Below are 16,208 nucleotides of genomic sequence, written 5' to 3'. Positions count from 1 at the left end.
GCCGTTGATTAGTATACCAAATGAATTCACTCATCAGAATGATTTACAAATGTCTAAAAATCTTCCTGAGATTTTGAAAATTAATTTCTTAATCTAATTACGTCCTTTAAAATCTCAAAAGGTTAGCTAGAAATGACGCTGAAACATTTAGTTATTCTACAAAATTATATTTAAAAGGGTAAAGGATCCTGCAAAAAATATTGGTATGGAGAAATTGTACCTGGTATCTTAGTAGAACCAAAACGTACCCATTCCATGGAGTATATAGTTTTTATTTCCAAAGTTTAACAGATTTATTGAATAGGCTGTCGAATAAGTTTTGCGGTTCGATAAGAAAAATACAATTTTATAGTTTGAAATACACAGTATTCACTATAGTGTCCCTGAACAACAATACATTTGTTGCGATGAGATTCCAATTTACGAATTCCACCCGTGAAATGAGAATCTGGAAAAACTGGAAAATACGCTTCCCTAGCTGTTATGATCTTATCATTTGATGGAAGTCGCTAGGGACTAAATCTGGTAAATACGATGGATGCTCCAACAATTCGAACTTTACTTAATTTATTCATTTTGGAAATGCTCATATGACACTGTGCATTGTCCTGATGAAACTGATACTAACACCTTTGGCCGATTTTTGGTCACGAACTTGTTTCAGATGCGAAGATCCAGATTCACACAACTCTTCAGCCTCTTGTTTTGATTCATGACCATGGTGATAGACTCAAGTACAATCCATAGTGATGAATTGACACACAAAATCCACCTTTTCTTTTTTCCTTTTCCTTTTGAAAATGTTGCCAAAATCTATGTGCCAAAAATATTTTCAGTTTTTCTTTTAAGGTTTTAGGAGATTCAATTCTCAGGATTCTCTTAGGAAAAATTTAAGTACTTTAAGGTGCTTACTGATTTGAGCATTTTTCTCTGAAAGAGCACATCGCGATATAACAAATTGCTCAAGTCAGTACGTGTTCGCGAGCAAAATTCTGCCGAACTTAATGAGCCAATACTTTTCTGAGGAGTATCGGTAACCGTTGAAACATCAAAAGCGAATATTTTTTCCTTGATGTTCAGTGAGTACCTGCAGACGTACTGAGAAAGTCACATTCGAATGTGTTTTTGTGCCATTGTTAGTAAAGGCGGCATTCATTGTGAATACAGCGTTCTGAAACCCAATACAGTCGAACCCGCTTATTGGAATAGCCTTCGTGCCAAGCAAAAGTATTCCTATAATCGGTATATTCTAATAACCGATCATTGGTGACTAGGAGAAACGTTTCGGGAGCTCAAATTTCTCTTCCTTAAAACGGGATATTCCTATAACCGGTATTCTAATAAGCGGGTTCGACTGTACTTCAGTCAAAATATTGTTTACACTGCCCAGTGAAATGCCTAGGGTTTCTACTAAATCTCTTTTAGTCACTCGACGATTTTACTATACGATATCCCGTATTTTTTCTACGATTTCTGGTTTGATGTTTTTGGACGCCTTGACATGGATCGCCTTTAAGGTTTGTACCATCACGTTTAAATTCAGCAACCCATCTTTCTACTATACTACTTGAAAGCGATGAGTCCTTATACGCTTTCACCAGTAGTTCATTTTACGTTGCTTTTAAACCGCCCAAAAATTAAAATTCAATCACTGCACGAAACTTCACGTAAGTTCATAAGAAGAGTGTATGAATCTAAAAAAAATGGACCGTGATAGTGTGACGTCAAAACGTCAAAAAGTTTTCCAAACAAAGCAAAAGTTTGACGTCTGGCAATTGATTATACACGTGATTTGTGTAATCATTTTTAATTTTATTTTGTTTTAACAATCATCTGCACATTTTTTCTAAAGACACAATCCTTGTTAGTCATATCAATCATATTGCTTTTAGTTTTATAAATGTCCTTACACAAAATCAAGGATTTACACACTATATAGTACTTACTGCGTTTCTTCAGGTTATTAACCAGTCCTATTTGTAAATATGGTGGGAAATATACTACGAGCATTGATTACCATCACGGTTACCCAACACATTACCATTTTATAAAAATTAAACATCCTACAAGCAATATATTCCAATTCTAAAAACGAAAACAAACACCACGTGTGAATTTTTGCTTTGTTTGGAAACCTTTTCAGAGTAGCCAACATTGATTTGACGTCACGACTATAACGGTCCATTGAGGCTGGTTACAGCACTCTGTCTTATCGAACCGCAAAAATTATTAAACAGCCTATATTTTCTCACTTTAACCAACTATAATAAATTTTACATGTTAATTGAATGAGCATTTTTCTATGGAATAACCAATAAATTTCTTTTTACTAAAGACAATACATTTGTTTGTTGGTTGGGCAAGTCTATATGTCGAATTCCACAGACAATATCCACTTTTTTGATGCTAAAAACATTTATTTTAAAATTTGAGGGCACACTTTTGGGACCCAATTTTTTTTTTGTTCTTTAGTATGGAAGAAAAAGGCGTGCCATACTTAAAACTCACCCTGTAGATTGAGAATGAAGAGAAAAACAAAAGTATTATTTTAGAAGTCCACAAAAAGAGCTTCATTTTTGTTTTGTGAAAAGGTTTGTAGGTGCTTTTGAACATATTTTACAGTGATTTTAAATCGCGATATTTTTACACCCCAAAATCACTATTATTTCCCTCATTCAATTTTGGAAATTTCGCAAAAAAGACACGATTACCCTCGTTCCTGGTGGCGGTACTATTTTTTCCAACAGATTTAAGTATTGAGGTATCAACTTGTTAAATAATATCCTAAACCTTACAACTAAAATTCTACAAGAATGAATGAATCAGAGAATAAGTTAAGCAGATGAACAACAGGGTTTTCGTACTGGAAGATCGTGTACAGTTGAAATATTCATCATAAAGCAAATTACTGAGAAATCACTAGAATATAATAGACTAATAGACCAGCATTTCTATATCTGATTGGCTTGAAGAAAGTATTTGACAGAGTAAAACTCAAAGATGTAATCAATCTAGATATCATAAAAACCATTGAAAACATCTACCAAAACAACAAAATGGAAGTCAGAATAGATGGACAACTTACAGAATCTATAGATATAGGCAGCGGAATACGACAGGGAGACTCATTGAGTCCTATGCCCTTCAATTTAATCACGGATGAAATAATCAAAAGCGTCAACAAAGAAAGAGGATACAAAAATGGGAAACAAAGAAGTAAAAATACTCTGTTACGCAGATGACGCAATATGAAGATAGTCTGCAAAGATTAGTTCACAGATTTAACATAAAAGCGAAAGAATTCAATATGGCAATTTCATCTCAGAAAACTAAAACAATAAAAATTAGTAAAGAAACAATCTGATGTAAAATAGAAATTTATGGTATCAGTATTGAACAAGTAATGGGAATAAAATACCTTAGAATTACATTGCCAAGCTACGGAGACCTGGATAAAGAAGAATAAGATAAAGAAGAATAAAGAGATATAAATCCGACAATGAACAAGCAGAATTGCTTATAAAGAGGAAGAAGAACAAGAATATTTAAATACTAAAGAACAAAAAAAAATGGCTCAAGAATTTGTTCTCAAATTTAAAATTATGTAGGTAATGTTTTTAGCATCAAAAAAGTGGTATATAACCAGAATTATGTTGTTTTTATTTACTTTTACTCCATTATATTCCACTATTTGTCAGTATTGTCACTATTTTTCTCAATTTTTTTAAATACTCAGTATTTTCTCTAAGTACCTACTAATTAATAAATGTTAATTTATGTTATATTGGGTAGGATTTGGCTCTATAAAAATATTTTCTATTTCATGTTTTTCTCCTGGCTGGCAATATTACTAGTTTCAGCACCAATAAGCTAAAAATCTCTATAATTCAAAACAATCTTCACAATGTTTGTATAGTTGTATTCTTCAATATCGTTGATATGGTTTTCTGAAATGTAATTTGAACTGCTAGCAATATCTTTCCACGACGCTTATTGAGACTTTGTGCATCTGTCTCATAGCGTTGGATCACCTACCCGTATCTATCTCCGTTAAATCTCGTCCTTTGGTCTCCGGTACACAGCATACAATAAAACACAGCCCGCAAATAGATATAAAAGCATAGAGCCAAAAGGCCCCGTACAGCCCTAATAATTCCTGAAAGTCCACGAACGTTTTTACTCCAACAAAAGCGCAAAAATAACTAAAACCTGTGGCTAGAGCGGTTCCGAATCCACGGTGCTCCAACGCAAACAGCTCGCTGACCAGCAGCAAACTTATAGGGCTTATTCCTAAAGAAAAAGCAACCGTGAAAACTAGAACGCAAAGCAAAGGGATCCAGTCCAAATTAGCTACAGATTTCGTGTTAACTTCTTCATAATAAGCAAATGAGCCAAAGGAGGCCAAGGCCATTGTCATAAGAACGCTAGAAGCTACCAATAGAGGTAGTCGCCCTGCAGAGTCGACCAACAAGCCTGATAATAATGAGGATAATAACTGTACTACGGCTACTGCAACGGCAGCAGTGTGGGGATTGGTGTTTCCAAAAGTCTCCTTGAAGACACTTACTACATAGAAGTAAAATGCGTTAGCGCCAGAAAATCGTTGAAAAAACATTAGACCGCAAGCTATTAAAGCTGGACTTTTTAAGGTTTGCATCAGCAGTAGCGGATTTTTTGGCATTGGTCTCGAGAGTACATGTGCTTGGAGCAACGCTAATTCAAGTTGTAGATCTGCAGTGTCTCCTCGTAACCATCGTAGAGCCTTCTCAGCTTCTTGGTCTCGACCACGCAGAACAAGCCAACCTGGACTTTCTGGTACATTTAATAGTACGACACACATAATTGCTGGAACTAAAGAGATAAAACCTGCCAACTGTCTCCAATTTAGGAATGCTCCTGCAATGAATGATACCAGTACTCCTGCATGTCCTGCTATTTTCAGGAGAGCACTGAGACCTCCACGAATAGATGGAGCTGCAATTTCGCTGACATACACTTGTGCGCTTAGTTGGACAATTGCTACCAAGAATCCGCTAATGAAAGCTGAAAAACACATCACTTCTACACTTACAGCAAATACCGTTATGATCCAGCATACGGTAAGAGGAGCTCCAGCGAATACCAAGGTTTTCCTTCTGCCCCAACGGACTGCCAGTCCACCTACCGGCGCTCCGAACAGAGCACCAAGGAGAGATAAAGATGCTAACCAAGATGCTTGTTGTCCGCTAACTGGAAATGCTTCAGCATCGCTTTGTTGCAGGGATGCAATAGCTGGAGAGCTGTATCCCTTTCCGAGTCCTGCGGTAAGTGGTCCAAGGGAAACTGCTAGTGACGCTAGAACTTGGCCCAAATATTCTGTTTTTTGCGTTACGAAGATTTCGCCGTTGGGGCCTGCCACCTAAAAATAAATAGGTTCGTTGTAAATTTAGTTTCAAGTTAATGTATGTAATCAGGACATATAGGCAAGGGTAATAAGGAAAAAATATACCCTCTTCGTGACACTTCAACAGCCAGGGCACTGAAGCGTTTTTTCGACAGGTAATACCTATAAGAAGAAATTGTAACTATTTCCTGCGTAAATCTGGAGGCCATTTTTATTTATAAACAATTTAGTGTAAAAAAGTGCATTTTTTCCTTTTTTTCAAATCAATGGAAAACTGTGAAACTTACGGTTATTTTAGTACAAACATCTTCGAGAGCATGGAAATGGTGCATTACAAAGTTTGATATACTCATTTATTGTTAATATATGTAATTTCCAAGAAAGTTCAAAATTGCAAAAAAATTAATTTCGCAATAACTAATGTAAAAATTAGTGTACAGCTTTGAAATTTTTGTCAAATGAGGCTCCTTTGGTGCTTAATATGTGATAAAAATTTCAAAGCGATTCATTCAATGGTTTAAACTTTATTCAAATTGTTTATACCAGAGAGCTTTTTTGCGATAACATAAGTCAGACAAAAATGATTTTTAGAACCATTTTAGAACCATAAATTTGTTTACCCTGTTTTAGGTACACAACTTCCAAGTAATGTTATTTATATAATAATTGATAAACAATTGTATTAAATATACATTTTTGCACGATTGATCATTTTTGACTGTTTACCGTGCGTGACAGATTTTACGTCAGTAGGTGACATTTACTAGCAACTCGACGGTAAGTAATCCAACTCGACGGTAAGTACTCCAACTCGACGGTAAGTAATTCACTTACCGTCGAGTTAAAAAATCTCTTAATTTTAATTTATTTTTTGAAAGAATAAAGAAAACTAACGAATTATTTATTAATATTGAAACTTATGGTACAACTTGTTAAATTATTTAATGAAATCCCACTTGTTTGGGCTGTGGTTTCACTTCTAACAGAAACTCCTGCAGAATCGCATACATTAGTACTACTAGTATTACTAGTATTGCACAACATTTTTTCTCTTCAAATACGCGATCAAAGTTGAAAACTTGGAAATATCAATGCCATCATAAAGAAAAACGGTGGATTTAATCATTGAATATTCTGCCCAGAGGCTTCCAGGAGCTTTCAACTGCATATGTCTTTGAAGGAAATATGCCAATAGAGTCTTTTCTTCGATTCTTAAATTCTTGCCTTCGCACCATTTTTTAAAACTTTGGTAGGTATTTTGATAACGGATTTTGGATTTTTCGGGAATAATTGCGGAACACCCTTCTTCCCAAGCCCGTTCAATTTCTTCAAATTCACTTTTGCTCATATTTTAATTTATAATAATCAAAATTGTACTTAAAATTATTGACAACTAAATAAAAACTCAATTCTCCATTGTTGTTGTGCACCCTAGTTACTACCTAACAACCAAAGTATCTATCTTGATAAAATGAATGAAACTAGTCAATATGACGAAAATGTTTAATTTTATAATTTATAATGGTATCAATCGTGCAAAAAACGTTAAAAGCATGTCGAACGTTAAGGGTAACCGATCTCAGACAATTGTCTTCGATCGGTATAAAACCCTTACCGTTCCCCATATTTAATATACTATTTATCATACTAAAAAAATAAAAAGTCTATAAGGAAAGATTGACGATACTTTTGCATAATTATTTATTACCAATAAATGCAATTTGTATGCACTTTTTTTACACAAAGTTGAAAATATAGCTCATGATCTTTCCTTTGACACCTGTGGAATGGTTCTAACATTATTTCTCCCTGACTTAAGTTATTGCCAAAAAAAAAGCTTTCTGGGATAAACAATTTGAATAAAATTTAAACAATTGAATGAATCGCTTTGAAATTTTTATCACATATATTAAGCACCAAAGAACCCTCTTTTGACGAAAATTTCAAAACTATCTTTACAATAGTTATTGCGAAAATATATTTTTTTGCAATTTCGACCTCTTTTTGCAATTATATTAACAATAAATAAGTATATCAAACTTTGTAATACGCCATTTTAAAGCTTTATTCATACTCTCAAAGATGTTTGTACTAAAAAAACCATGTTTCACTGTTTTCCGTTGATTTGAAAAAAAAAATGAAAAAAGGCCGTTTTTTCCTACGCAGATCCGACGCAGGAAATAGTTACAATTGGCCCTTATAGGTATTACCTGTCGAAAAAACGCTTCAGTACCCTGGACTAATAATATAGGCCTATATCCCGCGTACCAAAAAAAAGTTTATTAATAGCAAGCTGAAAATTCGTTAATAGCTTAACGGTGTGTAGTCGGACAAACTTTGATGTACGGGAATACTGGAACAGGGGAAGTTTTAATTGTGGAACGTGATTTTAATTGTGGAATGTGTCATTCTGACATGATTGTGAAAACCAGCAGGTTGTTTTTAAGTTTATTTAATAGCAAACTTTATAGAATATATAAAAAAAATTTTGTCCGACAAATATGTTTGACATTTTAATGAGTCTGACACGTAAAACATGCCAAATGACAGGAATTATGTTGGTGGTAAATAGCAAGCTGATTTTTGCATGAGAGTTAAATGAAAGGGCAACAAATCAATTGGAAGTTCTGTCCGACAAAATACATGGGACGTTTTCGTAGTCTGACGATCCAAATTTTTAAACTGTTGTACAATTAAAACTTCTCCTGTTACAGTGTTCCCGTACATCAAAGTTTGTCCGACTAGACACCGTTAAGCTATCAACAAATTTTCAGCTTTAATCAAGCACTTTAACCGTTACTCTAGCACTTTAAAATGTTACTATTGATAAATAAAAAAATTATGAATTTTTAAACTTAAAAAAGCTATCTCGGCAAAAAATGGATATAGAAATTTTTTTTTGTCTTTTGTAAGTGTGTCAAAAACTACCAGGAACACGAATATCTAAAAATAATTTCAAAATATTCAAAACAAAATATTTTATAGTGCTTATTTATAATGCAAACAATTTTTTTTGGAAATTTGTTTTTCAATTTTGATTTACAATTATTTAAATAAATTAAGGGTCAAATTTAATTTAGTAAATCTTATATAAAACATTTTTCTTCAGCTTTGCAGGAAAAAATTGTAAAAACCTTAATAAAAACATGAATTACCGCAGCAGTTAAAAAAGTAAATTTATGTGCAAAAATTACCAATTTTTAATTATTTAAACAATGATCCCCTCATATGAATCATATATACTTTCTTAAAAAATCTTTTGTTTGGATTTAAACTTTGATAAAAAATTTATTCCAACCTGTACGGAATTACATTTTGATTTTATTTTATTTTATTGGGCTATTAGGTAAATAAGAAATCATAACAAATAAATACGCATTAGTTATACTTAGGAAAAGCATGAGAGAGATATTCAGAAAGAGACGTTCAGACGAGGCAACTAACATCGGAAACCAACTGAGTACTAGTTACTGTTACATAGTGAATAAATAAATATATGCGAGTACTTAGTTTCTTCAAATAAATCAACCCCCTTGTAGGGGTTGCAATACTGCAACTACCGTATGGTTCATGACAACAACCACACATCTTTTCAGAGCAGCAGTGTGCAAAATACAGATTGCCATGATGGTCGTCAGCATCCGAAACGGATACTACAAGAAGAAGTTAGTTTAATAATTCTTTATTTCTTTATTAAACATTTGATGCTGGAATTCGGTAGGTAAAATGTTAGATAACGTGTATGTAAGACTTTCCCCCACATATTGTTGCTGAATAAATTTTAACGGGCATTTATACTTTTAAATACTGATTTAAAATATAAACAATGCTTATTGTTGAAACAGAACATCATGCAGTTTTGTTTACTCAGTTTATAAATTCAACAAAGAACTGCAGAGGATAGTTTGGCATAGAAAAGATAAACATTAGTTTTGAAAAGTATGTGCTGTTTTACTATCTCTAAAAAATAACTACTTGGACTTTTTAGCGCGAGAAAAGATACAAACTACATATATGTAGTCGAGAACAAAAATAGCTTATCATATCTCGCTGTACAATAAAAACAATTCTAGAATGTTTTAACTATGAAATCTATTCTATTTATATATTGTCTAGTAAGTATCTCATATAAAGTAGCAAAAATACAACTAACCACGGCATTAAATCTGATCAAAACAAGAGGCAAATTAATGCTACAGTTGAGAAAATAAAGACATTTGGAAAGGTTATATGTAATGTTTTTAAAAGTTTTACCTACGTACAGATTTGATGTTGGACAATATTTTTGTTACATTATGTTCAAAAGTAACGACCAATATTTATTCGAATATCTTTAAGAATCAAATTACTACTGCAAAAGGCTGTACAAGAGTTTGCCAGTATTTCACACAAAAATAATTTCTCCTAGTAGAAGGTAATTAAAGATAAGCATTTCTTATACCACAACATGTGAGAATCAAAAACTTCTACAGGAAGTTAAAAACATTTTGCCAGATATTTCTATTGGTAACCAGAACTCTACTTTACCAGAATCAGTTAAAGAAATTGCAGATCCATCAACATGCATCAAACGAAAGCTTCATGCTTCATGCTTACAACAGTACAAGCTTCAGCTTTTACTGTTAACCATGATCGTACCTTATCACCAGATGTAAACTTTGTGTCTACATAACTAGATGATCATGAATTAAATGATAATTTATCAAATAATAGAGTTAATGCCAATGAAATCTAAAAAGCTAGTTAATCTCGTCTTGAAAAGAATAACAGTAAAGCAAAAAAAATATCAGTAGGCAAACTATAGTGATAATAATCGAATATAAGAAAAGAAAACGCACAAAAAGATATCAAGTTAAACATGTACATGGAAAATTAACAAATTAAAAGAAGCGAGAAAACTGAAAACTGAAAACTTTTAAGTAAGGTTTCGATATAATGAAAAGAAATAAAAATATCTAGGTATATAGCATTACAAAATCTAGAACTTTTACCACAATAATTAATGAAGAATGATAAAGCTAATAGTTACGAAAACACAAAATAAAATGAAGGTAAATAATAAACTAACAAAAAAAATTTAAATGAGAGAAGCAGTACGACAAGAAGATCCGTTATCATCACTGTTAGCACTAAAGTACTATGGAAAATGGCAAAAGAGGTTAATATTAACGGATCAGGTCAAATAATAATATATCATAAAAAACATCAATGTTTGGCATTCGCGGATGATGTGGTAATTCTATAGAAGTAAAAAAGAATTAAAAAAATTAGTGGAACAAATAGAAAAAAGAGCTCGCAAAAAAGTACTCTATATGTATAAACGAAACTAAAATTAAGTACACGAAATGGACGGACAGGAATATGAACAGGGACAATAATTGATGATAATAACGGATGAAGGAAAATGTACAAATTTATACAGGTAGAGATATTTGTGTGCACTTAATCGAATAGTCATAAGCAAAAATATATCCAAAGCAGCTAAATTAAGATCGTATAAAACTGTAATAATACCAATAGTTACGTTTGCCTTAGAAATCTGGACTATCACAAAAAGTGAGCAATCAATGCTATGGGATATGGATTATATCTATTTATGGGAGAAAAGGATATTTGGTAGAAAAATGATAAAGAATTGGTGGACACGAAGAACAAACAAAGAGTTAGAGGAGTTATATAAGGAGCCTATAAATTGCAGTAGTAAGAGCACAAAGAGTAAGAGACAAAGATGGTTAGGAAATGTCTAAAAAACGACCCAAGTTAGAATGTGAAAAACCTTGTTAAGCCCTACAGTAGGTAGTAAAAAAGAAACGAAAGGCTTAGGCCCAGATGTTCTAGATATAGAGTCATGAAGTTAATGACAACCTGAGGTATCTCAATGTAAACAATTGGAAAGGAAAAGCGAAGAACAAACAGGAATAGAAGAAGATCGTAACGTATATTTAAATCTGATTGTATCGTAGAAGATTGTATTGTATATTTAAAAAATTGACAAAGAAGCCTGTTATGACCTATGGTATTGAATAAAGGGAAGACACCAATAAAACCAAAAGCATGCTACGAACAGCCGAAATGAAGACACTAAGAGCAATTGCAGGAAAGACAAGAAGGGATAGAATACGAAACAACCTCATCAGGGAACAATGTGGCGTGCAAGATGTAGTAAGATGGGGTAGGCAAAGACGAAGAGAATGGTTCAGTCATGTAAAAAGAATGGAGGAAAACCAGTTGGCAAGCGTCCACCGGGGAGACTACCAAAAAGATGGAGAGATAGCTGGCAGTCTATCTCTCAAGAAATACTTCAACGTCGGAATTAACAGATCGACAACAAGTATAAGAAGAAGAAAAACTTTTATTTGTGCTTAAAATACAGGCAAAAAATGATTTTTTCGCTTTTTAGGATTGGTAAAAAAACACAAATCAAAATCATCTGTAGGTGTGTTTACATTTCAGTCCCGAAAAATCACCTTTTTCATAGTAATTTATCTCCAAATAAACTTGAAAATAAGCAAAAGGTAATAGTATATAGTGCAGTTACCTTATGGAATAAAACAGTGAGTTAATATTATTTTATTTATTCAAAACATTACAAAGCATACCGTTTGTAAGGTTAAGCGACGGCCGAAAGGCCAGCTATCAGAACCAGTTTTGGTTCTACAACTGGTTCATAATTACTAATGAGTGTAACAAATGATACCAAATCCAACCTAAAAAATTTGTCAACAATCATGACTGACGATCAACAACCTCAAAACAAAACAATATATTCCGCTGTGCTTAACAATACTTCTATTCAATTCCCTTCAAAGCACCAATCAATTTTATTGAATGCGCTGCCTGATACTATAATGGAAGAGTACTTAATAGCACTTGGCGAAGTTGTTCTAGAAGACTATCAAATAACAGAATATGTATTTATCTCTCCAGTGAATTCTTGGTGGAAAAATTTATGTCCGGTCCAGCAGAAATAACAATTAAAGGCGAAAATCTAAAAGCACGAAAATTGATAACTCCGAACGAAAGACTGTTACTATCGGGTGTTTGCCCTTCTATTCCACACATTCTAATAGAGAATGAGTTAACCAAATTAGGTCTTAAATTAATGTCACCTTTAACCTTCCTTAGAATCGGCAGTCAACTTCCAGAATTTCAACACGTCCTCAGTTTTAGAAGACAAACTTATATTCAACCACTTGTAGATATAGACTTTCCTTCTTCTTTCTTAATTACATATAAACAAACTTCGTATCGCATATTTTTAAGTTTAGATAATAGATCTGGATCCCGCGTATGAAAAAAAAGTTGATTAATAGCAAGCTGAAAATTTGTTCATAGCTTAAGGGTGTCTAGTCGGATAAACTTTGATATATGGGAACACTGGAACAGGGGCAGTTTTAATTGTGGAACAGGTTAAAAATTTGGAACGGTCAGAACACGAAAATTTCACATGTATTTTGTCCGACAGAACAGACCTAAACTCTTCGAACAGAAATTAAACTCTCATGCAAAAATCAGACTGCTATTTATCACCAAATGGGCGTTTTAATGAGTGGAACATGTAGAATATGTCAAAGGACAGGGATTATGACAGGTGATAAATAGCAGTCTGATTTTTGCATGAGAGTTTAATCTCTGTTCGGAGAGTTTAAGTCTGTTCTGTCGGACAAAATAAATGTGCCGTTTTCGTGGTGTGACCGTGTCAAATTCTAAACCTGTTCCACAATTAAAACTGCCCCTGTTCCAGTGTTCCCATATATCAAAGTTTATCCGACTAGGCACCCTTAAGCTATTAACAAATTTTCAGCTTGCTATTAATCAACTTTTTTTTCATACGCGGGATCCAGACCTATAAACCTTCGTGTTTTATCTGTAAGAAAACAGATCACATTGCAGCAAATTGTCCAAATCATAATCAACAAAATGATTCCTCTCATATCCAACACCAACCACAACAACCAATACAACAACAACCGCAAGAATTCCCCCAGATCATCCAGTCAGTAATTCTAGTACCGAACCTTCACTTAACCAAGAAACATATAATAATTTAATACCTCCCTTATTATTTATGGAAACTAATTGTATATCTAAGGATCAGTCAACGACCAATAAGAGAACAATTTCGGAAATTAATACTACTCCATCTCCCACTGAAGAATTAAATAAAGAATTTAAAATACCAACACAAACCAAAAAGAAATAAAAAAAGCAAACTGAAGCTACCACATCAATTCAAGAAATGATGTTGCCAACAAAAACAATATTTCACGATATGTCAAATAATTTTAACTTAACCTGAACAAACTGTTGACTTTTTTTTTGAAAATTGTACTAGCTCGACTGATCCCTTGAGTTTTCTACAAACATACACAACGGATATAGCCAACTTTACTTACATGATAACAACAATTAAGCCATATCGTACAGAAAAAAGCATGAAAACCAAATGCACTAAATTATGTAACAAAATTCTCAAAATGCTAGACGATGCCGATAATCAAGAAAGTGATGGTACAACAAATTCAACTCAAGAAATAAACTAAAATCTTCGATCCGATTCTTCAATGGAATGTTAATGGTTTCTAACTCCCTTTAGGAAGATATCTCTCTCTTTAATATCTAATTCTCAAAATTTTTTGATAAGACAAACACAGTCACTTCTCCCTGGACCTTTCGTCCTACAATATGTGATCTAACTCTTTCTGAATACAATAAGCTTGATATCACCCATGCAACAATTACTCAATCGTTTCTCAACATACTTGCTTCTTTCCCAGATCATTGTCATATTTATACAGATTCATCCAAAACTATTGATGGTGTGGAATCAGCAGTTATAGATTCGAACACTATATTACAATTTAAATTATCTTCCACTTGCAGTATTTACTCTGGAAAACTATATTCAATTATGCAAGCCCTCATTCATATTCGAACTCAAAAATTTCCAAAATCTGTCATAATTACCGATTTTCTCAGGGCATTACATATGATAGAACAGTTATATCTAAGTAATCTTGTAGGCATTAATAAAAGAACAATTACATTTCCTAAAGAACACGAGGCAGCAAATAGGCTTTATATGGGTTCAATCATACATTGGACATTAGACTTCAAGGAAACGAAAAAGCAGTATTTCATACTAGAGAAGCAATACACAGTGCATTTTCTGTGTTAGTGAACTTAGTGTCCTGTTTCCGACTACAAATCGTTCAAAAGAAAAGTGATAAACAAATAGGAAAACTCTCAATACCTAACAGTATAAAAGCGGTCTTAAGACCACACTGTAAGCTTACAAATTATTTGAAAGACATTAATGATTTAAACAAACTGTAACCATTGTTGACATTTTGTAGATCCCATTTCTAATTTGTAAATTATGATATTGTTACTTAACTGTGAACATAATATGTAATAATCAAAATACTATGTATTAGGTTTAAGTAACCATGTATTAATTATTACTGTACAGCTAATAACCCAAAGTGGTTGATGCTGTTCAATAAAAAAAAATCAGCTGTACCTCTTTAAGGATTTGTCATCAGCTTCCCCTCATATGCATTGTGGAACCTTCAAATATCTGTATAAGATTTTTACGTAAAATCGATGATTTTTTCACAGATGTACTGGGGTATATCAAGAATATACAACGAAGACATGTGGACTAAAGAAATAAAGAGATTTAGATAAGTAGGTACAAAAGGTTTGTCCCATGTACTAATAAATATGAGTTTTTCCTATTTTTTTTTTGAAAATATACATAAAACCTGTGTTTATCTTAATGAATTGTTAATTTCTAATTTCTGAAGTGTCAATTTCTTATAAAATATCTGATGTATATGTTTTGCTATTGAAAAGTAAATACGTGAAAATACATTTTGACATAATGACATAATCATTTGAGAGTGGAGACTAAATACATCAAACTTTATGAGGTAAACTCTAGTTAACTTTCATCTCGTGTGTTCTTGACATGAGATCATACTCACCGTGTGGGTGTAAAAGTTTCTCGTCATGATTGATAAGAACTGCACGTGCATCGCGCTACATTGCGCGCCAAGTTTTTCTGCAGGAGCCTCACACCCACGAACGATCACTCAATACCTCGGTAAGTCTTGAAAGTGTGCAGGAGGCGAACAGTGAAAGTGGTGGCAGATTTTAGGACATACTCGCGATTTGGGTGATTTTCGCAGCACTGCCAACTGGGATCACTCCTGCTGTTCCTGTTGGGTCCGGCGCGGGCGTACGCGCACTACGATCTGCCGTTTCGGCAGGTTAGGCCTAAGGGGCCGATATAGTTTTTTATTAATGGATTTGCAGATTGGTGCAGATGCAGAGCTGAATGCGACATCGTTCCTAAAATAGGTGGTCACTCGTCTACACGAAGAAAACTTTTGAATCTATTTAAAACTTTCTATTAAGTTATATTATTGTGTTGCTTTTTAAAAGCTTTTACTAACTGAGTACATACAAACTTTATGATATCTAGTAAGATAAAGGGGGAAAAGAAAGTAACCAATGAAAATAAATAGATAAACAATATATAGAGTGTTTCTTTAGGAAAGTAATAGGTATACCTTAACTGTAAAAAGGAGCCATTAACCCTCGCAGGACCAATGAAAACCGAGGATCAAACTAATAAGAACAGTAGAGAATAGAGAAAAAAGTAAAGCAATGGAAAATCTTAGCACCCTTTTACGAATTTTTATGTTAAGGTTACGGCTACAAAGTATTTATGTGTAAGTTTTTCACTATTATTATGAACTTGGTTATTGATGTTACTTTTGTTGACTACAATACCTTCCACTGTTTCCGCCAGAGCTTT

At 33.2% G+C, this 16,208-nt stretch overlaps 1 protein-coding gene across 1 annotated transcript; it reads right to left on the bottom strand.

Moving 5' to 3' along the window:
- Positions 1-3,995: 3,995 nt before the first annotated feature.
- On the bottom strand, positions 3,996-15,399 carry LOC114345672 (facilitated trehalose transporter Tret1-like). Its single transcript, XM_028296467.2, has 2 exons — positions 15,373-15,399; positions 3,996-5,398 (listed from the first exon to the last, which is right to left on the bottom strand). The coding sequence occupies exons 1-2, from the start codon at positions 15,397-15,399 to the stop codon at positions 4,028-4,030; spliced, it is 1,398 nt and encodes a 465-aa protein (XP_028152268.2). The 3' UTR covers positions 3,996-4,027.
- Positions 15,400-16,208: the final 809 nt, after the last annotated feature.

The sequence above is a fragment of the Diabrotica virgifera genome, chromosome 2 (assembly GCF_917563875.1).
Source record: "Diabrotica virgifera virgifera chromosome 2, PGI_DIABVI_V3a".
Classification (NCBI taxonomy): Eukaryota; Metazoa; Arthropoda; class Insecta; order Coleoptera; family Chrysomelidae; genus Diabrotica; species Diabrotica virgifera.
This window is presented reverse-complemented; position numbering and strand designations above follow the sequence as displayed.

Bases quoted from the DNA above. Each gene is read 5' to 3' on its own strand.
- LOC114345672 (XM_028296467.2), bottom strand. From the start codon at position 15,399: ATGACGAGAAACTTTTACACCCACACG. The intron at 5,399-15,372 runs GTGAGTATGATC...ATTTATTTTTAG, and splicing joins GAAACTTTTACACCCACACG to GTGGCAGGCCCCAACGGCGA.